The sequence below is a fragment of the Capricornis sumatraensis genome, chromosome 13, assembly GCF_032405125.1.
Source record: "Capricornis sumatraensis isolate serow.1 chromosome 13, serow.2, whole genome shotgun sequence".
Lineage (NCBI taxonomy): Eukaryota > Metazoa > Chordata > Mammalia > Artiodactyla > Bovidae > Capricornis > Capricornis sumatraensis.
The window spans coordinates 75,509,618-75,537,521 of NC_091081.1; the positions used below are offsets into that span (position 1 = coordinate 75,509,618).

At 44.7% G+C, this 27,904-nt stretch overlaps 1 protein-coding gene across 2 annotated transcripts in view; it reads left to right on the plus strand.

The window, feature by feature from the left end:
* The window catches only part of AKAP12 (A-kinase anchoring protein 12), a 109,366-nt gene extending 81,628 nt beyond the window's left edge, over positions 1–27,738 (plus strand). The window contains exons 1-3 of one of the 2 annotated variants that reach the window (XM_068985563.1): positions 686–898; positions 19,379–24,308; positions 25,076–27,738. In XM_068985563.1, coding sequence (XP_068841664.1) covers positions 871–898; positions 19,379–24,300 — 4,950 coding nt within the window. In that variant the 5' untranslated portion in view covers positions 686–870 and the 3' untranslated portion in view covers positions 24,301–24,308; positions 25,076–27,738. Of the gene's footprint in view, positions 1–685; positions 899–19,378; positions 24,309–25,075 lie in introns of those variants that run through there. The other variant, XM_068985562.1, reaches the window with a different exon arrangement.
* Positions 27,739–27,904: the final 166 nt, after the last annotated feature.

Consider the following 27,904-nt stretch of genomic DNA (forward strand, 5'->3'; position numbering starts at 1 on the left):
TAACTTCTACCATTAAAAAAAAAAAGTAATGTTCAAATATTTGGGTTTTTTCTTTTTTTTAAGTTGCCTTGATTAAGTGTTGAAGACACATGTTCGCCTTGTAACAGCCCTTCTCAAAGGGTTCAGGAAACAAGACAACTGAGGGTTGCCAACCCCAGATCAGCGCAGTGCGTGTGTGAAGCAGATGGTGAAAATATAAAATACTATAAGTGCTAAAAGGGAACAGCATTTTTGCACCTCATCAGCCTCTAAACAAACATAAGGATACAGAACTCAGTGTGTGTGTGTGTGTGTGTGTGTGTGTGTGTGTTTAATGGCGGTAGAATTTAATGTCTTTCTTTAAGTAATATTAAAAAGCTGAGCTACAGAAGTAAATCGGTGCCAGGAATGAAGTAACGGTTTAGATAAAATGCTGCTGACTCTGGTCTTATTCATCCTAGGAACTGTGAAACCCTCCCCGGGTCTCCGCAGAGCCTTACTGACCACGAACAGAGGCCAGCTACGGGGAGGGTTCCTCTCCTTTAAAGCGAAACACATGACTCGCGAGCGCGGTGCCAAGTCCCCGGAGCGCAGGGAGGGCGGGCCAGCCCCCAGCCCCCGGGCCCGCCGGCCCGGATGGGTGGGTGGGTGGAGGGATGGGTGGGTCCTCGTATAATTAGCCAGGGAAAGGCAGCCTCAGTCCGCTTCTGGCTGCAGCTCCGAGGGCACCTCTGGTTTTCCCTGATCTGAGGGTGGCCTGGCGCTCAGCTCTTTGCTGATCCCAGCGTAGGCTGCGGTGGGGGAGCCGCTGACAAGACCCCCTGCGGCTCCGGCCACCCGCCCTAGGAGGTCGAGGCTCGCCGCTCTCTCCGCTCCAAGGTGCGCTGTGCGATGATGCTGGGCGTCCTCACGATCACAGGTAAGGAGGAGGCTGGGTCTGCCGTATGTTCTGCCTCCGTGGCAGGTGGAGGACCCTGACCTTGGCCTGGGGTGGGGATGAAGGGTGGTGCTGGGCAACTGGCTCGACGCACCCTGATGAACCCCTACTTCTCTCGCTGTGCTGACTTTTGATCCGAAGAGCATTCTTTCTTTGGCTCAGCAGGGGCACGCAAACACGTGCAGGAATCTTCCTGATGCCCAGGGGAGACCTGGAATGCTTTTGTGTGTGAATGTAAGGGATTGCACCTCTCGCCTTGGTGGAGGGAAAGGACAGCCCCACCCGAACAGGAGATGCATGTTGGAATGGGGTGAATCTGAACATAGATTGTGACAGCCTAACTGCCCGCTATAGTCATGAGAAAAAAGTAAATTCTTGTTGAGAAATTGCAGTATTTGGCATTTTGACCTGCTTATTAGAACTTTGAATGAAGGATCATCTAGGGGACTACAGTTTAGCTCCGGTTTATGTGGTGGTTTCAATAAGGCCATAGTTACTATAAAATTAGTGACTAACGTAAGCTTGCTTTCTAGAAATCTGGCTGTGAATGTGAATGATAATACATCATAGCCATCTCTAGCAAATAAGTTACAGATATCAAACTTCTGGAATGTACTCAGGACTCCTCTAACTTGTCATTTGATCTTTTCATGCAATTATACTGTAGCTTCAGTCCTTAGGAATTTCTCCCCTCATCAGAAATTAAACTCCATCTGCTAATTTAGGTTTATAAGATCAGCTCCTCTCTAAATATTTGAGATCATTGCTCTCCAAATAAATGTTTTCTTAAAAGCGCAGTGTAGTATTTCTAAGACTTAAATTTTCTCTCAATGCAATTGCCTCTGCAAAGCCTTCTCCTCCTCTGGAATTTGAAATGAATGTGAAAGTTTAGTGAAACAAAAAATACCTTTCACTTCCTATAGATTAGCTTGTTTACTTTGAGATTTCCTTAACATTCCTTCCCCAAGTTAACTCAGCTAGCCTTTAACTTGTGTGAAAATTTTCCTGATGCCTAAAAAAAACTTTTTAAAATTATTAGACTATACAACATTTGAAAAAAAAATAAAAAATTCATTTTTTTCCAGATCATTAAGTTTTCTGCGAATGAGATATAAAAATGCTCAACCCTGGGTCTGCTGCCTGGGAGTGTGGTTTGTGGGGTGTCACAGCCGGAAGTGGAGTTTCCATGATGATGACTTTTTCTGAGTGCTTTTTGTGTGTAGTACCATCTTTATCATATTCACTATTTGATGAGTTTATCACATGCTGAGTTTCTTATGGGGAAGAAACGTTGTCCTTTTTAGCAAAAGTTGAGTTCATCAACTTGGTATGCTGGTGAACTGAAAGTCACTCAGTCTTGTCCGACTCTTTGTGACCCATGGACTGTAGCCCACCAGTCTCCTCTGTCCATGGAATTCTCCAGGCAAGAATACTGGAGTGGGTGTTGCTTGAGGGGGCTTTTAAAAATTGGTTCAGATAATCCTAATGGAATGCTCCTAATGGAATGCCAAATGTTGGAAGGACTGTCTAATTTTTAGAGCAACTTTAGGTAGCTGGGTTGATTGCTTCCTGAGTTTTACTTTTATTACAATGTTGATATGAAGGCTGTGACAAAATATGGTACTTTTTCCTGGTTAAAGTATGCAGAAAATCTTAAACTCCAAAGCTTTAATCAAAACAACCATTTTATAGTAGAAGTTAAAATTAAAAAGGAATTTTAGCTGTCTTCTTAAAAATAATTTTATTTATTTATTTTTGGCAGTGCTGGGTCTTCCTTGCTGTGATGGCTTGGATTTTCTCCGGTGCGGGCAAGTAGGGGCTACTCTCTGGTTGTGGTGTGTGGGCTTTTCAGTTTGGTAGCGTCTCTTTTTGTGCAGGTCCCGGGCTCTAGAGCACAGATTCAATAGTTGTGGCACACGGGCTTAGTTGCTCCTTGGCCTGTGGGATCTTCCCAGACAGGGATGGAACCCATGTCTCCTGCATTGGCAGGCAGATTCTTTATCAGCAAGCCACCAGGGAAGCCCTCTGTCTTTTTTTTTTTCCCCCCTCTGCAAGTTATTTTACCGAGGAAGATTTGCAATCAGTATTCTTTAAATAGCTGGTCAGAATCCTGAAAAGCAATGTAGACTTTTAAAATTAGCATTCAGCATTGATTGACTAGCAAAAGGTTTCTTGTCACTTAGGCATTGCTCATTTAAATAATGTAGGAGAAAGTTACTCTTGGCTTCTTTAGTGAGAAGGCCTTAACGTGAGAATGTATTTCAGTTTCACAATTAATAGTAATTGGGCAGGATTGGTGACATTTTTAATAGGAATTGGACAGGTTTGCTGACATTTTTGTAGAACTGCTTAGGAATGAGTTTTCATTTTGTAAAGGAGGGGAAAGCTGTCAGCTAATACTGACCAATATTGTCCCCTCCCCAGACCTTGTGCACATACCCTCCTGAAATGAATACAACAAACTCTGAAGCAGGAGATGATTGATTATTCACATCACATGCTATTGCCTTTCCTGAAGTCCTTCCCTCACATTGTGTTCGCAGTGGCCTTGCTTTAAAACAGTAGAAAATAGAGGCCTCCCTGGGGGTCAAGTGGTTAACACTCTGCTCCCAATGCAAGGGTCATGGGTTCGAGCCCTGGTCAGCGAACTAAGATCCCACTTGCCATGTGGCATGACCAAGAAAGTGAAGTAATTAGCCTCCAATTAAAATAAATAAATTTATATTTAAAAAAATACTAGAAAATACATAATTGAACATGACGATGATGAAAGAGGTATCGTCTTTCCACCCGTATATCAGTGATATGATAGCAAAAAAAAGAGACTGTTTTGAATTAGGAAAATATCTTTCCTGTTTTCCCTAACTCACACACATTGTTGAGACTAAATGGAGAATATCATGAGGAATGAAGGCAACAGTATTCTTGATCTCTAAAGCAGAGAGGGAAGACTCCTCCAGTATCACGCCAGTTCTCGATTATTGTTAATGCATATCTTTATGCAAATCATTTTATAGGATTAAAAAAATACCACCCCCACCCCTCCCGCCCACACACACGGCTGCTTCTCTCTGCCAAGGGACTTGTGAGACATGAAATTAATTACCTCACAACTCTGGCTCAGTAACTGCCTTGTACCAAGTACCCACTCTGGTGGCTATTACCATTATTTCCCACAATAATCCTGCAAAAGGTGGTTACCTAATAATCCCCTTTTTATCATGGAAACTCATTTTGTCTTGGTATTCCCAGCTACTAAGAAGCACAGCTGTGGAGTCATTTATAAAGGACCTCTTCCTCTCATAAAGGATGATACTGGTTTTGTGGTGCGCACAATTTCGCACACCGGCTCAGATGTAAAAGGGACCAGGGAATGTCAGTATCCAAGCCTGTATGCTCCTGTACTGGCCTTTCCTTCTCTGAGATTTAAACCCAGTTACACATCTCCTGGACGCTTTTGTGGTTGATGAGGATTAGAACGAGGGGAGTTGGTTCGGTGTGTAAGATATAAGGGATGGATTTAGAATGTGGAGAATTCCTGGAGAAATTCCAGGACAACGCTGCAAATCGTGGGGGAAAGCTAACTAGTTCCAGATGTCACAGCACGCAGTCCTGAAGTGCTCGGGGACTGCACAGAGCTGGTTATACTAAACCAAAAAAAAAAAAAAAAAAAAATCAATGGTTATAACTGTATTCGAGATGCACTTTTTCTCTGTCAAACACAGTTAAGTTTGGATAAAAACGTTAACATTTTATAATCTATAATATGACATATCCCTTAAAAGTTTTTTTTTCCTTTTAAACCTCTGAAATAAAAGAAAATAAGTCGTATTTTCATCACATAATCACTGAGTATTTGAAAGAGTAAGAAAAGAAAGTCGGTCCTGCAGATTTTGGACTTGCAACTGGTTCTTACATTTTCTGGAGATTGGGGTGGGAGGTGTCTGTGTGGGGATTAGGGCAGGGGACTATATCTTTAAATCTTTTGGGATCAGGGACCCTTTGAATCTTGGGAGGTGGGGGATTATATTTTTACAAGAAAAATGTATATTTGCTCATACTCATCATAGACCTCTTGTGAGTGATTTTATAAATTGGGATTGACTGGATATTTATCAGCAGATAAACACAGTTTGGTAGAAGATGACACCAAAATAGGAAAAGCTTTGACAGTTCTCTGCCAAAGTTGAATTTCTATCCAGGAAATGCTTTCAAATTTGGGTTTCTTTTGATATTACTAAAGATACAACTGCTCATATATTTTCAAGTTTATTTCACTTCACTAATGTTCAGTTGCCTTTTCTTTTAAGCCTTGGTAGGGTTTATTAAACTGTTCAAACTATTAAGCAACTCAGATTATTATTGTCATAGATTTGAAGTATTGTCCTATAAAGTAGTAACTGAGGCTAGTTTATACTTTTAAAAATTAAAATGCAGCAGCAGAATGATGTACTACCAGCTGTCACTTTTCTTCTCCATTTCACTTTCCACACTGTTTTCTTTAAGGAGATCTTTCATTCGTCTTAGAAAAACCTAGCAACAAACAAAAAGCTTACTCAGAGTCTTTGTTTTTACAAGACAACTTTAGAAACTGTACTATCACTTCACCTGGGACCTCCCTTTATCCTTCCTGCATTTATAAAGCTATACATTAACCCTAAGGAAGCTTCTTCTAAGTCATATGCAGAGGTGTCTCAGACAGTAAAGAATCTGCCTGCAATGCAGAATACCCAGGTTCAATCCCTGGGTTGGGAAGATCCCCAGGAGAAGGAAATGGCAACCCACTCGAGTATTCTTGCCTGGAGAATCCCATGGACAGAGGAGCCTAGTGAGCTACAGTCTGTGGGGTCACAAAGAGTCAGACATGATTGAGTGACTAACACTTTCAAGTGAGTTAAAGCACTTTCTACATCATTTTTTAAATCATCTTTTTCTTTTCCAAGTAATGTTTCCAGCATATTGACACTGTCTCACGAAGACATATGACTAGAATCTTCTCCCAGGAAAGAAGAATAGAAATATTTTATTTTTATGCTGATGTTTACTTAAGAAGCAAGACTTGTATAATGTTGCTTCCCCAAGTGGCTTTAGAGGAAAAACATGTTGACACACACCGTATACCTAGTAAGACTGTGTTTAGCATGCTGCTGATCAGTGTGTAGACCGTTGCAAGGACTGTGGTCTTTCCTCACCCTTTGAAGTGACTGGGGTGGGACCATTGATGAGCAGGACTGCATGAAGACGAAAGTATCTCCCAATCCTGCCTCCCAGAGCCCTTCCCCATTGACACTGGGACCAACTCCTTTCCCCAACCTTTTGACCATCTTTGATGCCCAGTGAGAATGTGGAGTTTTAGGTGAACTGTAGCATCACCGAATATGTGAGCATCTTGTTTGGGCTTTATGGACATTCAAGAGACTTTCAGTATTAATAGCAGCATTCTGCAAAATGGCTAGATAATTCAACATTCTGCAGGAGGGACAGTTATGCATTGTATCAGAAAGGCTCAACCTAAAACCAGGTATCCTGTGGAAGGACTTTTTGGGTGCCAGGAAAGTACATTTCCAAATCAATGGTGCTTAGATAATCAAGCTTTTTTGATTTTCCTCTTCCCATCCCATTGGACAAATCTAAAGGCAGACCGTAATTCCATAGGGAGCTGATGTCAAATTAGAGCAGGGGAGGACTTCCCTGGTGGCCTGGGGGTTAAGGATCTGCCTGCCAATGCAGGGGAAACGCTTCGATCCCTGATCCAGAAAGTGCTTCGATCCCTGATTCAGAAAGATCCCATGTGCTGTGGAGCAACTAAGCCCCAGTGCCACAACTACTGAAGCCCGAGCACCTAGAGCCGGGGCTCTGCAACCAGAGAAAGCCAGTGCCCAGTAAGGAAGACCCAGTGCAACCAAAAAATAAATTGGAAAAAATTAGAGCAGAGATTTTGAAGTCATTTAACAGTGAATATATTAATGGGGGGAGAAAGGAATTGTGTTAATGAAATGCTCGTTAGTGTGGTCATGAGTAGATTCTGCCATGCTCTGTCCAAATAGGCAGACACTGGGTCTTTCCTGGAAGCTGCCACCGCCTACCACCCCCCCGCCCCCATCACAATCTGCCTCCTGTCACTCAGCAGCCTCCCTGACTCCCAAGAGCAAACCTGCTGGCTTGGTCCCTTCTCTATGCCACCCCACATTTTTGGGCGATTCTTTTATGTGTGTAACAGCCACCTGGTTTGCTGACCAAGTAAGATCTTTGAACTCGCTCAGAACCTGCATGCAGACTAGAAGTGTTTCTCATAGAAGCACCTTAGAGGAGCTTTCTGCTAACCACGAACTGGAAGGTGGGCGTGACGTTTGGCAGTCTCCCAACCTCCACCTCTAGCCTGAACCTGGGAAATGTGAGGTGCTGATGCTGGATACTGTATAGACTTGGGGGCTGGGAAAGCAGGGACGGTGAGGAAGGGAGGTCCACACAGAAAGAAAGGCTTGGTCACCTATGATCCTTCACTTGGTCCAGAATGAGGTAGAAATATCTAGATCTTTTCATGGTGCAAATAAAAAGAACAAGTAGAGAGCTAACTCCAGAGAAAGCAATGGCACCCCACTCCAGTACTCCTGCCTGGAAAATCCCATGGACGGAGGAGCCTGGTGGGCTGCAGTCCATGGGGTCGCTAAGAGTCAGACACAACTGAGCGACTTCACTTTCACTTTTGGCTTTCATTCATTTTAGAAGGAAATGGCAACCCACTCCAGTGTTCTTGCCTGGAGAATCCCAGGGACGGGAGATCCTGGTGGGCTGCCGTCTAAGGGGTCGCAGAGTCAGAAATGACTGAAGTGACTTAGCAGCAGCAGCAGCAGCAGAGAGCTAATTCAGAATGCACTTTTTCCCCCTTGAAGTCCTTGTGTCGGGAGTCAAAGAGATAAAAACAGGTGCGATGTGGCATTCGACTTCACGGAACTTTAAAGAGCAGCTGAACTTGATGTATTGATGGTTTCCGGAGCATCTTGTGGTCCTGAAGGTCTAGGAGTGTCTCAAGGCTACCGGTTCTGGAGAGCTGAAGGCTGCTCATGACTGCCCTCTTCTGTTCAAAAGCTCCTTCCTTGGTTTGGACAATGACTTCATACACATGAGTGCAATAAGGAAAAATGGAACCAACAGAAATTGTCTAAAAACAAGGAGATATAAAAATGCAACCATTTGAAGACTATTAAATAATTTATCCAGAAGGAAATACAGATATTAATAGCGATTATCACTGGACATTCCCTCATGGCTCAGATAATGAGCCACCATCCCCTGGTGGTAAAGAGTCTGCCTGCAATGTGGGAGACCCAGGTTCGATCCCTGGTCAGGAAGATCCCCTGGAGAAGGGAATGGCAACCCACTCCAGTATTCTCACCTAGAGAATTCCATGGACTCGGGAGCCTGGCGGGCTTCAGTCTGTGGGGTTGCGAAGAGTCAGACATGACTGAGCGACTAATACTTTCAACAGTAACTGCTGGACATTGTCTTATGGATGTTACTCCCAATTTTCTGTATTTTAAAATCTTCAGCAAATTATATAGATGACTGTTAGAACTGGTAAAAAGTAATTAAAACTTCTGAGGAAAACAATAGAGCAAAAAAAAAAAAAGCCATTCTAATGGCTTTTTATTTTTATGTGTTACCCTCCTAACTAGCCTTTTCAGGGAGTCGTTCAGGGCACCCATGTTATAGGTGAGGACGCTGAGGACAAAAACTTCAAGAATTGTGCCCAAGGACCCAGTGCTAGTAAGGGGTGCAGCTCAAATGGAACCACCAGTCTGTCTCCAGAACTTCTGGTCTTTGATCTCCTTCGTTTCTACCTGAATTCTCTTCTTTGAGAGGTGGGAGAAGAATTTGGTGGTTACTTAATCACTGATAAAAATGTGTCTTATAGTATATCGTGTGAGGCAAGGAGCCAGGAGTGTGAACCATTACCCTCTCCATTTTTGTTGTTTTATTTTTATTAGTCATCTGCACTTGTTTATTCTTCTGAGTGTTTAAAATAACTTAGAGAAAGAAACAAAATTAAAAATAGTTCAGGGCACATTATGTACCTCTCACCTAAATTCACTTCTTAACATTTTGTCTCATTTGCTTCATTATTTACTCTTTTCATCTAGTTGGAAAACAAAATAAAGAAAAAATTGCATACAGTGGCTTCCCTGGCTCAGTGGTAAAGAATCCACCTGCCAACACACGAAACACGAGTTCGATCCCTGATCCGGGAGGATCTCACATGCCTTGGAGCAACTCAGGCTGCAAGCCGTAACTATTGAGCCTGTGCTCTTGAGCCTGGGAGCCACAACTCCTGAAGTTTGCACACCCTAGAGGCTGTGCTTTGCGACAAGAGACGCCACCACAGAGAAAAGCCCTCACAGCAACTAGAGAAACAAGCAGCATACAAGGACTTACCTGGTATTCTAGTGGTTATGACCCCGAGCTCCCAACGCAGGTGGCCCGGGTTCGATCCCTAGTCAGGGAACTAGATCCCACACGCCACAGCTAAGGATCCCACATGCTTCAACTAAGACCCAGAGCAGCCAGGTAAATAGTTTTTTTTAAAGCAGCATCCAGGTTCCTGTTAAGTATGAGATGTGCAGCTTTCTGAACCATTTGAGAGTAAGTTACACACATCATGGTTCTTCACTCCTAAATGCTTCAGTGCCTATTTCCTAAGAATAGAGATATTTCCTGTAGTAACCATAATACCATTATTAATGTCAGATATTTGCATTGTCACAAGACTTATATAGTCTGCCATTTTTTTCCAATCTTGTCAGTTATTTAATAATGTCCCCTTTAGCGTTACAAGATCCAGCCTCAGGTGTGATGTCCTTATCTCTTTGGCCTCTTTTAATCTGGAACATTTGTGTAGCCTTTGTCTTTTAAATATTGACATGTTCAAAGCATGTAGTCCTCTTCCTGCTTCTAACACCCTCCTTTTGTGTGTGTTTTCTGTTAATTGAATTTAGGTTGTGCATCCTTTGCCACACGTGACGTTGTATCTTCCTGAGGGTATTATAGACAGTGTCCATCTGTCCCTCATAGGTTGATGTTAAGTTGTCCGATTTCTCCATCCTTTCAACTATTAGGCATGTAATTATCCTGCCTAACTCTCCCCACTGCCCCTCCTCCATTTAGCTCCCATTGGTTCTTCCTTTATCCAGTCTTTACCTTGACAAAGTGACGAAATGATGGTCAGGCGATCTTTAATTTATTTTTTATCATTGAAGTAGAGTTGATGTACAAGATGACATAAGTTACAGGTGTGCTCAGGTGATCTTCTGAACCATTATCTGGGTCAGAAGAGTCAGTAGGATATATGTGTTCTTTCTTTTTTTAAACTATGACCGTAACCATGAAAAAAACTGCTTATTATTCTGAAATAGAATTTGAACTGCTGTCCACATCAGACATACAGCAGTAGTTTCTTTAGATGTTCATTTCAGTTCAGTTCAGTCGCTCAGTCATGTCCGACTCTTTGCGACCCCATGAATTGTAGCACGCCAGGCCTCCCTCTTCATCACCAACTCCCTGAGTTCACCCAAACTCATGTCCATCGAGTCAGTGATGCCGTCCAGCCATCTCACCCTGTCGTCCCCTTCTCCTCCTGCCCCCGATCCCTCCCAGCATCAGAGTCTTTTCCAATGAGTTAACTCTTCGCATGAGGTGGCCAAAGTATTGGAGTTTCAGCTGCAGCATCAGTCCTTCCAAGGAACACCCAGGACTGATCTCCTTGCAGTCCAAGGGACTCTTAAGAGTCTTCTCCAACACCACAGTTCAAAAGTATCAATTCTTCGGCGCTCAGCTTTCTTCACAGTCCAACTCTCCCTTCCATACATGACCACTGGAAAAACCATAGCCTTGACTAGACGGACCTTTGTTGGCATGTCTAAATACTTTTTCTTATCATAAGTGGCATCTATAAATTATAACACTTAAAATTAATGACATATGGAGAATAAGAATTTTAATGCTTTGAAAGTTCACAGGGTTTATTTTCTTTTAGAAAGACTAAATAAATAAATAAATAAATAAAAAACTCTGGGGACTTCCCTAGTGGTCCAGTGGCTGAAACTCCATGTTCCCGATGCAGGGGACCCAGGTTTAATCCTTGGTCAGGGAACTTGATCCCACATGCTGAAACTGAGTTTTCAGGCCAAAACTAAAAAGAAAAAAAATATTAAAGACAAACTTTGTTTATTATTTTGTAAAAAATAATAAATAATAATATTGTATATTGTTGTTGTAATATATACAATATATATATTTACAATAGTATTGTAAAAAATAATAATAATCTCTTAGAGCAGTCTTAGGTTTGCAGCAGTGATGAGTGGAAAATACAGAGGGTATCTGTACATTCCTTATCCCCTGCCCAAGCCTAGTCCCTCCCGTTATCAACACCCTTCACCAGAGTGGGACATTTGTTACATCCTCGGCCTGCTTGGCATCATCATGACCCAGAGTCCTTTGTTTACATTAGAATTCTCTCTTGGTGTGTACATTCTGTGGGTTTGAACAAATATATGATGAAGTGCATCTACCGTTGGGGTATCATGCAGAATGGTTTCACTGTCCTAAAAAAGTCCTCTGTCCTCTGCCTGCTCATCCCACCCTCCTCCCCACCTCTGGCAGCACTGATCTTTTTATTGTCTCCACAAATTGGCCTTTCCCAGAATGTCATGCAGTTGGAATTGTACAGTGTGTAGCCTTTTCAGATTGGCCTCTTTCACTTAGTCATATGGTTCCTCCATGTCTTCATTTGCTAGCTCATCGTTAGTGCTGAATAATATTTCATTGCCTGGATATACTAGCTTATTTGTCCATGTACTCAATGAAGAACATCTTACCTTGGTTGCTTCCAGGTTTTTGCAGTTAGGAATAAAGCTGCTAGAAATGCCCACCAGCAGGTTCTTGTATGAACGTGGTTACAACTCATACCAAATGTGGGTATGAGTAAATACCAAGGATATTTGGGTAAAAACCAAGAAGCAGGATTGCTAGATCAAATGTTAAGGGCATGTTTAATTTTGCAAGACACTGCCCCGCTGTCTTCCAAAGTGGCTGTACCATTTTGCATTTCCCACAACCATTTTTGAAGTCAGTTTATTTCCCTGTAAACCAGTTGGTCTTTTCCATGGAGTTGGCTCTTCATATCAGGTGGCCAAAGCATGGGAAAGATTGAGGGCAGGAGGAGAAGGGGGCAGCAGAGGATGAGATGGTTAGATGGCATCACCAACTCAGTGGACATGAATTTGAGCAACCTCCGGGAGATAGTGAAGGACAAGGAAGCCTGGCATGCTGCAGTCCTAGTCACCGAGTTGGACACAATTTAGCCACCGAACAAACAAAACCAGTTGGAGGGACCAGGTGACTTCTACCTTTCAGCTCTAAGGCTTTATGGTTGGAAGTGATAGCTTGATAATGGGAACCTGCGCGAGGGCCTCACTTTTGATTTTAATACTCAGGAAATTAAAGCACTTACCACCAAAGCAGAGACATTGCTTTGCCAACAAAGGCCCGTCTTGTCAAGGCTATGGTTTTTCCAATAGTCATGTATGGATGTGAGAGCTGGACTATAAAGAAAGCTGAGTGCAGAAGAATTGATGCTTTGAACTGTGGTGTTGGAGAAGATTCTTGAGAGTCCCTTGGACTGCAAGAAGATCCAACCAGTCCACCCTAAAGGAGATCAGTCCTGAGTGTTCATTGGAAGGACTGATGCTGCAGCTGAAAAACTCCAATCCTTTGGCCACCTGATGCGAAGAGCTGACTCATTTGAAAAGACCCTGATGCTGGGAAAGATTGAGGCCAGGAAGAGAAGGGGACCACAGAAGATGAGATGGTTAGATGGCAGCACCAACTCGATGGACATGAGTTTGGGTAAACTCCGGGAGTTGGTGATGGACAGGGAGGCCTAGCGTGCTGTGGTCCGTGGGGTCGCGAAGAGTCGGACACGACTGAGCGACTGAACTGAACCACCAAACCAACCCATGCAGGGATCCCTGCCACGCCCTGGGCCTCTGTTAGGCAGTGTGGGTTTTGTATCAACTACTGGAAGACATGTAGTATGGATAAGAGAGAGGGCTGGTTCGGGAATGCAGCGACAGTGAGGTTTGGGCGCCTCTGGCTGGGGAGATCTGGCGGGTTTTTGGTGTGTGTGCTGGAGTTTGTTTTGAGTGTGCTTGAATTGGAGGAGGGACCCCCGGTGTGGGTGATGGTGGGGGGGGTGGCCCCTCGCAGGCTGGCGAGGAGGCTGCGCCCTCTGTGACGCGCGAGGCGGCCCCGAGGGGGCGCCCTCGTCAGGGGCGCGGCTCGGAGTCGGCAGCCGGGGGCAGACGGCTGGGCCTCCAGGGCCTCTGTCGGCCTGCCCCTGCCGGTCAGTGGCGCGCGCCATGCCCTGGTGGAGCAGCCTCTGCCGTGAGTAGCGCGCGCCCCGCGCCCCCAAGTGGCGGTTCGCCCTGCGTCCAGAGGGCAGGATCGCGTGGAGCGCCCCGTAACGGGGCGGTTAGAGCGGTGTGTGGGTTTCCATCCTTCCTCTTTGCTCTGATCAAACCGCTGACCCGGGAGCGCGCGTTGGTGGTGGTGAAAGGGGTGGTGTTAGGAAGGGACATCCCAGGATGCCTGCATGCCCAGGGCTACAGAACCATCTTCTGGGCTCCACTGGGTTTGCCAAGGCCCCCGAGGGGCAGGGCTTCCCCTGGGGCCTGTGGAACAGGCGCCCAAACCCTCCGCTCCCACAGCGAGCATCTAAATTGGAGAGTGAAAAACAACCGCAACGTGAGGGAGGCCCCAGGCTGCAGGTTGCATCTTGTCAGAAAGGGGCACCTCCGGGAAGACAAGCACATAGAAGAAATGGTGGTCAAGGTCAAGGTTGGGGTAAAGATTGTGCGGCGTGGGGTCCCCTGGGAAGGTCTTTGTCTGGGAGGTGGGCGGGAGGCGAGGTAGAAAACAATACAGCCCCCCCCTCCAAAAAATCACAAGTTGCCCCTACTGGAGAGCCCAGAGGCAAGCTGAGCGAACCTGGGGGTGCTGAACAGGATGGAAGGGGCCTTGCCCCTTGGGCTGCAGCACGTGGCGTGATGGCCAAGAAATACCAAACGAGCTTGTGAAAATGGATCTAGGTCTCACTTCCAGTTGAGTGGGCAGCCACGTGGTCACACGTGGTATGTGTCTGGTTCCAGACCTCTGAATTGCAAGCCTGAGATCAAAGTTGGCTTATTTTTTACTGGAATATAGTTGATTTACAATGTTGTGTTGGTTTCAGGTGTACAGCAAAGCAAGTCAGTTACACATACATGTATCCAATAAAATTTTTTTTAAGTTGGCTTATGTGTTAGAACATAATTGAAGCCTTGGCTGGCAGGCTAGGTAGTTTAGATTATCCTATAGGTCCTGGAATCCTTAGGGAATTTTGAAACCTTACCTTCCTGATGTGATCACAGGGGGGTAGTGGAATGGGGCCTCTCTGTAAGGACTGTACAGGTCCCGCTGGAGTGGAAGGCAAGTGGAGTTGGGTTTGTCCAGCCTTGTGCAGAAAGCAGAGAGGTACCATCTCGGTCCGCAGGGGCCCTTCCCAATCTGGAAGATTGTTCTAACAGTAGTAGTTCCTAGGATCAGTTAGGTCAAAAGAGACTGCAGACCAGTTAGGATTTTAAAAAATTTCCTGTGATCCTAAATACTCCTTTTTTACTGGGTCCAGCCATATATCACTCTAACAAGAACATGTGAACATTCTAGGCTATAACAGAACCTTCAATAGCGATTTTGTTCTGCCAGTTGGCTGCTGTTCTTCTTTGCCTCCCAAGTTTTAACTGTAAACATTCCAGTCATCCCAGAGTTGTATAAGAAGTGTTTTGGATTGAAATGCAGATTAGAAGCATGGGGTGGGGAAGTAGGGCAGAAATGATGTGTATAACACCTGCTGTCTCCCACTTTGTTAGCAGAGTATCTCTGCATTTTTTAATGGTTTCTGGAGAGGTTAGTTAATAAGTATTTTTACCTCACACTTGCTGGCAGGAAAGTTATATGTGTATGTGTTGCTAGTAAAATTATAGTAGAATAGAGTTTATTATTGGGGTTTGACTTTTTCCTCCAGTATATTTCCAGTGATACCATCCACCTTTAAAAAAAAGGTCACATCTCTTGTGTTGCATTCAAAGCATTTGCAGAAAGTTCTCTTGTGAGTATGCTTTTATAATTGGGAAAAATTGTATAGTAGTTTATGGAAATCCACTTAACTTCAGGAATTTTTAGACTTAGCTGATTTATAATAGGAACAGATGAAAACTTAGAGCATTTTCTTATTTCATAAAATTATACATACTTTTTAAAAAATAATGGGGAGAGAGTGTTCCTAGAAGATTCTGACTTAAAAGAATGTCAGGGTTGGGTATGTTGGATAGTCTGTCACATAATGTCTGGATTTTTCTCTCTCTTGGGATATTTGCCTCAATATTTAATGTGGGCTGTAATTTTTCCTTTATTGTTTATAAAATCTAAAGTTGATCACCAATGTGTATTTTCAAGTGATTTTTTATCACCAAGGGAGCTTTTCCCCCAAATTTATTTATGAAAAAATTTTAAGGTATTATAATTAACATTTACCATCTTGCCTAATCATACCTCCATCCCTCCATCCATTCATGAATCCATCCCTTTTTTAAATTATTTATTTATTTATTGGGTCTTCTTTGATGCATGAGCTTTTCTCGAGTTGCAGCAAGTGGGGGCTATTCTATAGTGCATGGGCTTCTCATTGTGGTGGCTTCTTTTGTTATGGAGCACGGGCTCCAGGGCGCACGGGCTTCAGTAGTTGAGGTTCCAGGGCTCCACAGTTGCAGTTCCCAGGCTCTAGAGCACATGAGGCACACGGGCTTGATTGCTCCGTGGCCTGTGGGCTGTTCCCGAACCAGGGATCAAACCTGTGTCTCCTGCACTGGCAGGCAGATTCTTTACCCCTGAGCCCCAGGGAAACCCGCATCTTACTTCTTTTTTATGTGTTTTAAAATAAGTTGCAGGTATCAGTATGCTTTACTCCTGAACACTTCAAGTATGCATGTCATTAACTAGAGTTTAGGATTTGTTTGTTAAAGTGATTCTTTTTCTTAAGAAAAAGAAAAGGAAAAACTACCCTTTAAGAAGAGCACTTGAAATTAATCAAACTCATTTGTCTTCCTAAAATGTCTATCTAAAATGTTCGGTTTGGGGAGTTCCCTGGTAGCCTAGAGGTTGGGATTCAGGCTTTCCTTGCCTTGGCCTAGGTTCAGTACCTGTTCAGGGAACTGAGATCCTGCCTGCGTGGTGCAGCGCCCCCCACTAAAAAAATTTTTAATAGTTAAGATGTTCATTTTGGTTTTATTTATGTTTTTCTAATGCTGCTTTAGATTCTGACTGATATCAATGAGAAAAAAGTGAGAATTGCCTGATTCTCAAAACTCTTACAGAGACAACCGAGGCACTGTCACAAGGCCCCACCCACCCCTATGGCGCGTGGTTACAGCTAGAGCACCTCCTTGGTATCTCTCCTTTCTCTCGGCAGAAGCAGCAGCCCAGATGATCAGGGCTGCGATCATTATCTGGGACTATCCAAAAAACCTGGTCATGTTAGAAAAGAAAAAGCAAGGGGAAAAGAACCTGTGGGTAAGGTGTGTGCGGGCGTGTGTGCTTAGTCACAAAGTTGTGTCCTCGCACTCTTTGCAACCCCGTGGACTGTAGCCCACCAGGCTCCTCTGTGCATGGAATTTTCCAGGCAAGAATACTGGAATGGGTTGCCACTTCCTTCTCCAGGAGATCTTCCCAACCCAGGGATCGAACCCAGGTCTCCCGCACTGCAGGCAAATTCTCTACCAGCTGAGTTACCTGGGAAGCCCCTAGGGTATAGCACATATGGCACAGTATAAAGCATGTTCAAAAAGGACTCTGGTCTTTACTTGGGTGGTTCTTAGGACAGTTTTTCATGGAACTTTCTAGGCTTCACTTTCAAAATCAAACACAATAAATACTCCGATGGAAATTTGTAGACATAAGTTAGTAATATTTCACATAAAGAATAAAATTATTTTCATGGAAAAATAAGATGATGTAAATTGGATGATGGATTTGGAGATGCAAATTGTCTCTGTATTTCCAAAGAATTTCTGTATTTCAAATACTTATTGCTATGTTCCAAGCACTGGTATCTAAACTGGTAAATTGTTACAACATTATTGGGACCTTTTTGTGTGTCAATTTTAATTGACGTTTTTATTTATTACAGAAAGCAATCAGTTCAGTTCAGTTGCTCAGCTGTGTCTGACTCTTTGTGACCCCATGGACCGAAGCACGCCAGGCTTCCGTGTCCTTCACCATCTCCCAGAGCACTCTCAAACTCATGTCCATTGAGTCAGTGATATCATCCAGCCATCTCATCCTCTGTCTTCCCCTTCTCCTCCTGCCTTCAATTTTTCCCAGCATCAGGGTCTTTTCCAATGAGTCAGTTCTTCACAGCAGGTGGGCAAAGTATTGGAGCTTCAGCTTCAGCATGAGTCCTTCCAATAAATATTCAGGATGGATTTCCTTTAGGATGGACTGGTTAGATCTCCTTGCAGTCCAAGGGACTGTCAAGAGTCTTCTCCAACACCACAGTTAAAAGCATCAATTCTTCAGCACTCATTTTTCTTTATAGTCCAACTCTCACATCCATATGTGACTACTAGAAAAACCATAGCTTTGACTAGATGGACCTTTGTTGGCAAAGTAATGTCTTTGCTTTTTAATAAGCTGTCTAGATTGGTCATAGCTTTTCTTCCAAGGAGCAAGCATCTTTTAATTTCATGGCTGCAGTCACCATCTGCAGTGATTTTGGAGGCCCCCCCCAAAAAAAAAATTAAAGTAATACTAACTAGAAAAGCAAACAATAGCAATACTAAGTAGAAAATTTTAAAAATTTGGACAAGTAAAACTAAAGTATATTACATGCTCATCCTCCAGAAGTCATATGTGAACGGTGTGTGTGTGTGAGAGAGAGACAGAGTTTTTAAACCAAAGTGAGGTCATAGTATATAGACTGTTTGGTAGCCTGTTTTCTTTTTCAGTCAGAATTTCTACACTTTCATTTCAGTTCATTTCGGTAAAAATGCATCGCCTCTAATCTCAAATCATTCTCCCAGGAAGATCCAGAAATGTCACTGAGCTGACTTGCTCTAACAAATATCCAACTGAGGTCCACGCCTGGCATCTCTGGTTGTTAGGTTTCTTAATTTTTTAGATTTAGCACATCCCACCCTTTATTAAATCGCATTGACTAGCTTCTTTAACCCCCAACAAGTTTTAGAATATAAACCTACAGAAAAAATAGAATAAGCACCCCTATACACGTGACCAAAGTCACCATTCACTGATTTTTATCTCATGCTCTTTCTTCCTCTCTCTCCTCTTCTCCCTACCCCCTCATTCTCTCTCCTTAGTCTATTTGAAAGTTATTTGTAGACATCCATTTGTATTTATGTTTGATTTTTATCTTTTGCGACATTGATACTTCAGTCCAGGCTAGTTATTTTATAGAATGTTCCTCATTGTGGGCTGTTGTCTGACTATTTTCACATATTTTGTTCTGTTAAACATTTTTGTCAGGAGTACTATGTAGGTGACTTACTGGCCTTCTCGGTGCTTCATATCAGGAAGCATGACAACAGTTTTATCGTGTTATTGGGGATGTTAATTCTGATGGCTTGGTTATGGCAGTGCCTGGAAGATTTCTCCATTGTAAAGGAAGTTGTTCCTTTTGAAATGAAGTCACCTGTGTGTTGATACTCTAAAACTGTAGGTGTGCTGACAACGTTTCACCCAAAAGTTTTCTCATCTTTCGATCCTTGACTGAATGAGTTATTAGAATAGGGTTAGTAAATGTGATTTTTTTCCCTAAGTCTGTTGACAAATAGCTAACTGGGCATTCTCAAATAAGGCAACCGCTTAAGCTATAGCCAATCAAATAGTTTCCTTGCTTTGGTTTCAAACTTCATCTGTAAAAATGGTCCCCCTATTGTCTTTTTTAAAAACATTTTTTAGTTATTTATTTGGTGTGCCTGATCTTAGTTGCGGCATGCAAGGTCTTCTTTGGGTCATGCACCATCTTTTGTTGCAGCTCAGGACCCTCAGTGATGCTGTGGCTTCTTACCCATAACTATTTTTTTTTTTTTGCTAGTTGAATTTGTTAACTTTCCCTCTAAAAGGAACAGAAAGAGCAGAGTAGTACCTTTGAACCTGAATTTTAAAAGATCATTTGAAAGCTGCCTAATCTGTTGAAATTTACAGATGCTGGTAAGACCCTTACCCGATCTTGATCTTGGAATTGCTGGACTGTTAAAGTATTCACTGGTCATGGTTTTTAAATATTTAATATTTTGAATTATATTCATGTCTATCTTTTTCTTTCCCACCACCCCCTCTTTCTGTTAATAGTTGGACAAAGAGAATCTGAAGATGTGAGTGAAAGGGACTCAGACAAAGAGATGGCTGCTAACTCAGCGGTGGTTCAGGACATCACAAAGGAGGGAAAGGAGGAAATACCTGAGATGATGGAACCGATCCCTGCCTCGGAAAGCAGCGTGGATGAGCTGATGCAACCCTCTGAGCCCCAGGCTAATGACGTGGGATTTAAGAAGGTGTTCAAGTTTGTCGGCTTCAAATTCACCGTGAAAAAGGATAAGACCGAGAAGTCTGACAGCGTGCAGCTCCTCACCGTCAAGAAGGATGAAAGTGAAGGGGCAGGTGAGTCCGACGGGGCTGGTGATCACCCGGAGCCCAGCCGGGAGCCAGGGGATGCGACACCTAAAGACGGTGAACTGAAACAGTCCACCGAGAAACCCGAAGAGGCACCCCGACGTGAGCAGAGCTGCACAGAAATCTCCCTTCAGACCGAGTCTGGTCAAGCAGCTGAGGAAGGCAAAGATGAAGGAGAAGAGAAACAAGAGAAAGAACCCGCCAGACCTGCGGACTCCCCGACTAGTCCCGTGGCCAGCGAAACCGCCTCGCCCTTCAGAAAATTCTTCACTCAAGGCTGGGCTGGCTGGCGCAAAAAGACCAGCTTCAGGAAGCCCCGGGAGGAGGAGCTGGAGGCTTCCGAGAAGAAAAAGGAACAGGAGCCAGAAAAAGCCGAAGAAAATGAGAAGATGGAAGAGCCCTGCGAGCAGCCACCTGCCCAGGAGGCTCCCGAGAGCACCCAGGATGCCAGGCTGTCAGCCGAGTATGAAAAAGTGGAGCTGCCCCCTGAAGACCAAGTGCAGGCACCTCCTGAAGAGAAACCAGCCCCGTTAGCAACCGAAGTGTTTGATGAAAAGGTCGAGATTGTCGCCGAAGTCCACGTTAGCACTGTAGAGAAGGACCAGGAAGAGCCGAAAGCCGAAGCGGAAGAAACAGTGGAGCTCTCGCTGCCCGAAAAGTCGACCGAGACGAGCACCGACCTTCCGGAAGCCGAGTCGGCCGAGATGCTGAAGACGGAGGAAGATGCGGGCGCCCTGAGCGGGGACCACTCCCAGGCAACCGAGCTCAGCGGGGACGCGAAATCGCCGTCCACGCCCCCCGAGGGCACCGTGAGGGAGGCCGAAATGCTGTCCTCGCAGGAGAGAATTAAGGTGCAGGGAAGCCCTTTGAAGAAACTGTTCACGAGCACCGGCTTGAAAAAGCTCTCTGGAAAAAAACAGAAAGGGAAACGAGGCGGCGACGAGGAGTCCGGGGAGCAGCCCCCAGCCTCCGTGGATTCTCCCGACAGTCCAGACGAACCGAAGGGCGGCGAGAGCTCAGCCTCGTCTCCAGAAGAGCCCGAGGAGATCACCTGTCTGGAGAAAGAGGTGGCCGAGGCCCCGGGCCAGGAGGGGGAGGTGGAAGAAGGGACCACTTCCGACGGGGAGAAGAAGAGGGAAGGTGGTGTCACCCCCTGGGCGTCTTTCAAAAAGATGGTGACGCCCAAGAAACGCGTGCGAAGGCTCTCTGAAAGCGACAAGGAGGACGAGGCAGACAAAGTCAAAAGCGCCACCCTGTCCTCCACGGAGAGCGCGGCCTCTGAAGCACAGGAAGAGGCCAAAGGGAACGGAGAGGAGCCTAAGCCCGAGGAGCCCAAACGCAAGGTCGACACCTCCGTGTCCTGGGAAGCCCTGATTTGCGTGGGGTCATCCAAGAAGAGAGCCAGAAAAGCATCCTCCTCCGATGATGAAGCAGGGCCGAAACCTCTCGGAGGGGACAGCCAGAGAGCAGAGGAAGCTGGGAAGGACAAGGAGCCGGGCCCGGAGGCGGCCGCTGCCGGTTCCCAGGACCACGAGCAACCGCCGGCAAGCTCGTCACCCGAGCCGGCCGGCAGCCCGTCCGAAGGGGAGGGCGTCTCCACCTGGGAGACCTTTAAAAGACTGGTCACCTCGAGAAAAAAATCGAAGTCAAAACTGGAAGAGAGAAGTGAAGACTCTGTAGCTGGGTCTGGCGCAGAACATGCAGCCTCAGAGGCTGAGCCTGGGAAAGAAGAGTCCTGGGTTTCCATCCGGAAGTTTATTCCCGGGCGAAGGAAGAAAAGGCCAGATGGGAAGCAGGAGCCAGCTGCCGTCGAAGAGGCGGGGCCAGCGGAGGCCAATGAGGACGATGCGGACATCCCAGCCGTGGTCCCTCTGTCTGAATACGACGCGGTGGAAAGAGAGAAAACCGAAGTCCAGCAAGCCCCCAAGAGCCAGGAGGGGCCCGAGCAGAAGCAGGTGGATGTCGACGTGTCAGAGGAGCTCAGCAAGAGCCTGGTTCACACCGTGTCGGTGGCTGTCGTGGACGGGACAAGGGCCATTACCAACATCGAAGAAAGGGCGCCCTCCTGGATCTCGGCTTCGGTGACAGAACCGCTGGAACAAGCCGAAGGCGAAGCCACACCACCAAGCGAGGAGGTGCTTGAAAGAGAAGTCGTCGCGGAGGAAACCCCCATCGTTACCAAAGCCCCGCCAGAGGTCCAGGAGGCCGGTGACGACACTATGGCCAGCGAGGTGGAATTAACCTCGGAAGCTGTGACAGCCGCCGAAACCACAGAGGCCTCTGGTGCGGAAGAAACCACCGACATGGTTTCCGCTGTCTCTCAGTTAACCGACTCTCCAGACACCACCGAGGAAGCGACACCAGTGCAAGAGGTGGAGGGCGGCGTGCCTGACGCAGAAGACCAGGCGAGAAGGACCCAAGAGGTGCTGCAGGCAGTTGCAGAAAAAGTTAGAGAAGAGTCACAGCTGCCAGATGACGCCATCCAGAAAGGACAAGCAAAAATACTGGAGAAAGTGGAAGAGGCTGAGGAGGGTTCTCAGGCCCTAGATCTGAAGGAAATGATGGACGTAGCATCCGAAGTGCTTGTCCAAGGTACTGAAACTGAGACTTTGACACAGGAGAAGGTGGTTGGAGAGGCCACCGCGGAAAGCTTGGGAGAAGTTCCTCCAGGCACAGACAGTGCAGAAGCCGGGGAGCTGGCGAGCACTTGTCTGGCTGAAACCAGGACTGGGGTAGAAGCAGAGACTGCCCCAGAGCAGGCTGTTGCTCCTGACTCAGCTGAAACCCTCACGGACAGTGAGACCAATGGAAGCACCCCAGTAGCAGATCTTGACACTTCAAATCTAAGCCAGCCAGACAAAATCATGGATGTCCGTGAAGATGGTGAGGTTCCAGCTAGCACTCAGTCCCAGGTCCCCGAAGGCGAGGTGCCTCCTGCACTAAAAGAGCTGCCTGCAGCATCTTCTGATTTTCAGTCGCAGGAGGAAAGGTCTTCAAAGATGGCAGAGGGTCTAGAACACACGGATGAAGAGGAGGGAACAGTGGAGACTGTAGCCATCCTTTCAAAGACTGAGGTCATTCAAGAGACTGGCCAGTGCTCTGACGAGGAAGCCAAAGAAGAACCATCCATGGAAGGACTTGCCGTGTCTGCCGACACAGAAATAACTGAGAAAAAGATAACTGAAGTTGTCCTTGAGGAGGATGTTACTAAGAATGTTGAATTTCAAGAGAATGAAAATACAGAACTCCAGAGTCCTGCTAAGTTTCTTCCAACCCCAGCAGAGAGAGAGATGGTAGTTGAAGGGAAAAGGGAGACTGTGGAAGTGGAGGCAACTGAAGGGAATGAAGAGAAACGTGAGCACGAACCAGCTGTGGCCGTATGTGAAGAGCTCAGTAAGCAACTGGTTCAGACAGTGAACATCACCATCATCGACGGGGAAAAGGAAGTCGTCAGTTTTGAAGGAAGTTCTCCCCTGCTGGCTTCCGAGGAAGAGGCATGCACGGGAATCTCAGTTCAAAGCTCTGAGGCAGCATTAACTCTGATAGCTGCAGCCGTGGAGGAGAAGGTCTTAGGAGAAGCTATCAAGATTGTAGAAACAACCGAGGCTTTGAAATCTGCAGAAGCTCATCTAGTACTGGAAGAAGAGTCCTCAGAAAAAGATGAAGAGTTTCCTGCCCAGCCTGGGGAAGAAGACGTGGCATCCACAGGGACTGAGTCTCAAGCAGAATCAATACCAACGATAGTATCTATTACGCCTGGAAAAGGCATCAGCGCTGACCTGGAAGGAGACGAAACCGTGTCACAGAAACGGGAGTTGGGTGGAGATGGCAAGCAGGCTGGTGGTCAGGAAGGCAGAGAGAGCAACGCAGGAGAGGAAGACGGCAAGGCGGAAAGTGAGATTTTGAAACTTGAGAAGGAGAGCTGCAGACTTGTACAGAGTGTGATTCAGACAGCTGTTGACCATTTGGGGAGTACAGAAGAAACGGCCACCGATGTCCAGACCCAGGCTCAACTGGCAGAAGTCGACAGCCAGGAAGCTGGGCAGAAAACGGAGAAAGAAGAAAGTGAACCTCAGGCCTGCCCGGTGGATGAAACACAAGCCGTAGAAGCCAAAGACGAGTCCCCACTAAGCACCGGGGAACACGCGCATCTCAGCGTTTGCAAAGATGCGATTGAAGCTTCAAAGAAGGTGGCGGCCACTAGCATAGAAGGTTCCAGGGTAGAAGACCAGCGGCTTGAAGAGGTAGCTCTCCCATCCCAGAAAAAGAGAGAAATCTCTGAAACAGAGTCTGTGCTGCAAGATGACGGCAGTGCCGGGTTTGGAGAAAGAAAGAAGTCACCATTTGAATCCCGAGAAGATGAAAAAGGTGATGCTGCCAGTGACCCTGGAAAGCAAACCTCAACCCCAGAGGATGCTGAGGCCTCGGGAGGCTCGACCAAAGAGTCCCTAGATACAAATGGACCCAAACTAAAAGAGAAGGGAGACAGCCAGGAGGAAAAAGTGCAGAGCGAGTCAGAAAAAGAGATGAAAATACAAACACAGGAGGAGACACAGAACCAAGAGAGAGATCTGGCGAAACCCGAGCCCACGGAATCCTAAAACATCAGGTAAGTAACTTTTTTTTTTTTTAAATTTCCCCCTTCATCCCCCCACCCCTCATTCAGATGGCAGATTTGTTATGAGTTCAGATAATAAGGATTTTACGGCGAACCTACATCTGGGGAAATAACCATCAACCAGACTAGGAGACCCAGGTTAGTTTCCTTTTTCTCATTGACATACTCTTCAGTCTTACTGATGTCCTAAGAGTAGTGACTTCGTTTTACCCCCTGTATGACTGCTTTCTAAGAAAATAAAGGGGCCTGTGTGTGTGCACACAAGTGTGCATTTGTGTATGTGTTTGGCCCGAGGACATAAGAAATATGTTGTGCTCACTCAGCACCATACCAACTTGTTGCATTTTTAAAAAAATAACTAGAAGTCCAAAGTAGGTTTATACGCTGCTGCTTGAAATGTAATTTATAGCTCTCTGGGAAAAATATTGATTTCTTCCAGCATAGTGACAAGCACTTTAAAAACATTTCCAGTGCATATGAGAGCCTAACTACTGCTGTTTGGGTATGGGTTGGCCAAAAAGTTCGTTTGGATTTTTCTGGAACATCTTATGGAAAAACCCGAACAAACTTTTTGGCCCATTCAATAGCAAAGGACATTGTATCATGGACCCCCTCACCATGCTTCTTTCCTACGGAGTTCAGCCTGTGGTTTTCACCAGGGTTCCCATTGGCCGCATCTCACAACTCTTAGTGCTATTGCAGAAATGAGAGAGGAAAAGCAGATTTCATTTACTTTTGATTCTAACTTCCTTCTACAGTTACACTTGTGTACTTGCAAGACCAGAATGTGAAGACAAGTAGGGGAAGAAATGGAATGCTGCTGACGAGACCTTTGGAAACGGAAGAACAAACATGTCAACTGCTCATTTCCCGAGAACCCCTGACAATCCTGAGGCTTCATCGGGAGCTATAGCCAGATAATACTTCCTCTCGTCAAGACCACACTGACATTTTCCCTCGGTACCATATAATGTTTCTGATTCAAGGTCCTCAGTTCTTAGCCCGGAACTGGAGTTGGCAATTCTTGGTTCTGCTTCTCAAACTGGAGTATCATTCTTTATGTATTTATATGTATGATTCAAGTAACCCTCCTTCTGTATCTATTGTATAGTTTTTTTTTTTTTCTTAACATCTAAGGAAATGTACAGTGTAGTGCAATTCCTTTTGTATCCCTTATTATACGACGGGGCATGCGGCCACGGTGAAGTCTCGGGAAGCTTTCTGCTGCCTCAGTTACAGCCTTTGAAAACAGCTCTCTAGAAATAACATTCCTGATCAGAAGCTCCACCTCTTTTAAAATTCACTAAGGATTAGGTTCCATGTTCAGTATCACTCTGAAATAGGTCACTTTCCTATTATGCATAGTATGCTAAAAATAAAAGGTGTTTTTTTTTTTTTTTTGGCGGGCGTTTTGGGGGAGACATACAGAATGTTCCATTGTTACTGGGAAATTTTTCTTCCTAGCCCCTGCGTGGAGGTTGGAAGGAAGTTTTTTTCAGGAGCAGATTAAGTTGGAGTCTTTTCTCCTAATTGTTACGGTTGTTTGGACGGATGCGTGTACTTTCATTTTGAGGCAAAGTAGTGAAATGTTTTCATATTAGCAAGAAGAGAATTGACTGCTTTTGAGTCGACCTTACATGCTGGACCCCCATTCACACACAGCACGAAATAAGTCAGAGTCTTTACAAATGGTATTTTGATAGATGCTGGATTGTTATCTGTGCCATATTTGTGCCCACTCTTTTAAGAACAATGTAGCATTATGTTCGTTTGGATAACTTGTGATTTGACAACTGATTTCAATAAAACATTTGCTTCACTTAGATTTGCTGGATTTCTTAGATAATAGGAAGCCTGAGCCCTATGTTTACTGCATCCGAAAAGCAGAGAAGCTAGAACTTTCTAATGTCACTACACAGGGTCACTGCTTTACGTCGGTTTAAGTTTCAGATTAGGAGAAGTCAAGTCAAGGGCAGAGAGGCCTCCACTGAAATAAACCAGGAGCTTTTCAGATTGAAGGTACTGAAACAATGCTACCATCTGGTGGTGCTTCCTGAAAAAGTTCGTTTTCTTTGTTAATACGTGTTAATGACAAATGTCTCTAGAAAGACATTTTAAGGCTTAGCAGTAAGAATGCCTTTCCTAACAGGAATCTTGGAAAAAATTCTTTAAGTGTCAAAATGATTTCTAGTTCATGCTAATATACAAAAGATTCTGTCAGACAGTTGCTACACACACAGGACCATCCCCTATCTCCTGGAGAGTTTCTACTTTTTCATGGGTAGAGGATCGGTCTGGTGTATACACTTCTTAAATTTTACGTAAACTCAGTACTCCAGTTTGAGAACTTAAATTTCAACTGCCGATTAAATTATTTTAAAGCATAACACTCAAGCAAAACTAGAATAGTCTTTTTTTTTTTAGCCAAAAGACAGTTGGCTGTTAAAACTGGAAAGTAGTTTCTCATAAACCAACAAATCTGATTACCAAAAAAGAAAAAAAATTGGCCACATTAGAAATAACCGCTCATGCTAAGAGCATATGGCCTTGCAGTTGGAGAACATTTAATATCCTTTTAGGAGTTATTTGCACATGTAATAGCCACTTGTGCTTAATTACTAAACTTTAAAATCTCCAAATTGAAAAACACCCTCTGATCTGAAGATCTTTCTTTTGCCAGCTGGAGACTTAAAAAAAAAAAAAAACCTAAACACTGGTGTCAATTTCTGAAGATAACTGAAATTTGGAGATGACAGCAGTTTTTAAGGAGTTCATTTGACTTCTAATTATTGACCGACTTCATTTCTATGGCAGGAAGAAGGTTTGTGCTGTTTTGAACAGATTAAAGATTTGTGTAGTTTATGATGATCATTTTGGGGGGTTTAAATTCCATCCTGCCACTCATCCTACTGGCATTTGGTCTTGGCCAGGTCATTCTAGCCATCACTGTTGGGTTTTCAGTGGCAGTTGCTTGGTGACTGTGGTCTTTTGATGTGCCCTGGGTTATTCCCGTTCAAGTTCTGTACCTGTGTCCGTTAAGCATCATTGTTTTATTAACAGGAGGAATGCTATTAACAGTAGCATGACATACAATTCTGTATTATAATTTTAAAGCTGCTGTTAAGTTGTGAAGTCCTTAAGCATCAAATGCAAACTGCAGAAGTTGGAGCAAGTGCCTAAACTTTGCTAATTTTTGCATTACTATGGAGCCATGTACAATAGAAAGGAATGCAAGACTTGTACACTCTTGCCATTTCTTATACTTGAGGAATATAAAATGTTCCCCCTCAGGTTCTTTTGCTAATGGTACACCCGAGTTGCCTCTCTCTGCCACACAGATAACTTTGTTCCGATATTTTCCTTTGAGATATTGAAGGGCTGGAAATGTTAGCTTTCAGTGTAAGCTTCAAGCTTAGCAGTTTTCCTTTAATCAGAGACAATATTTGATTCTTACTTCTGTTTGGGGGGGGGATGCAGATTTTTCATTTATCTAAATAAAATACAACCTAATTAAATACCATGGATTTTCTTTCTGTAATTTCACCTTAATTCAATTTTGATTGTTCTTTACTGTCCTGAGATTCATC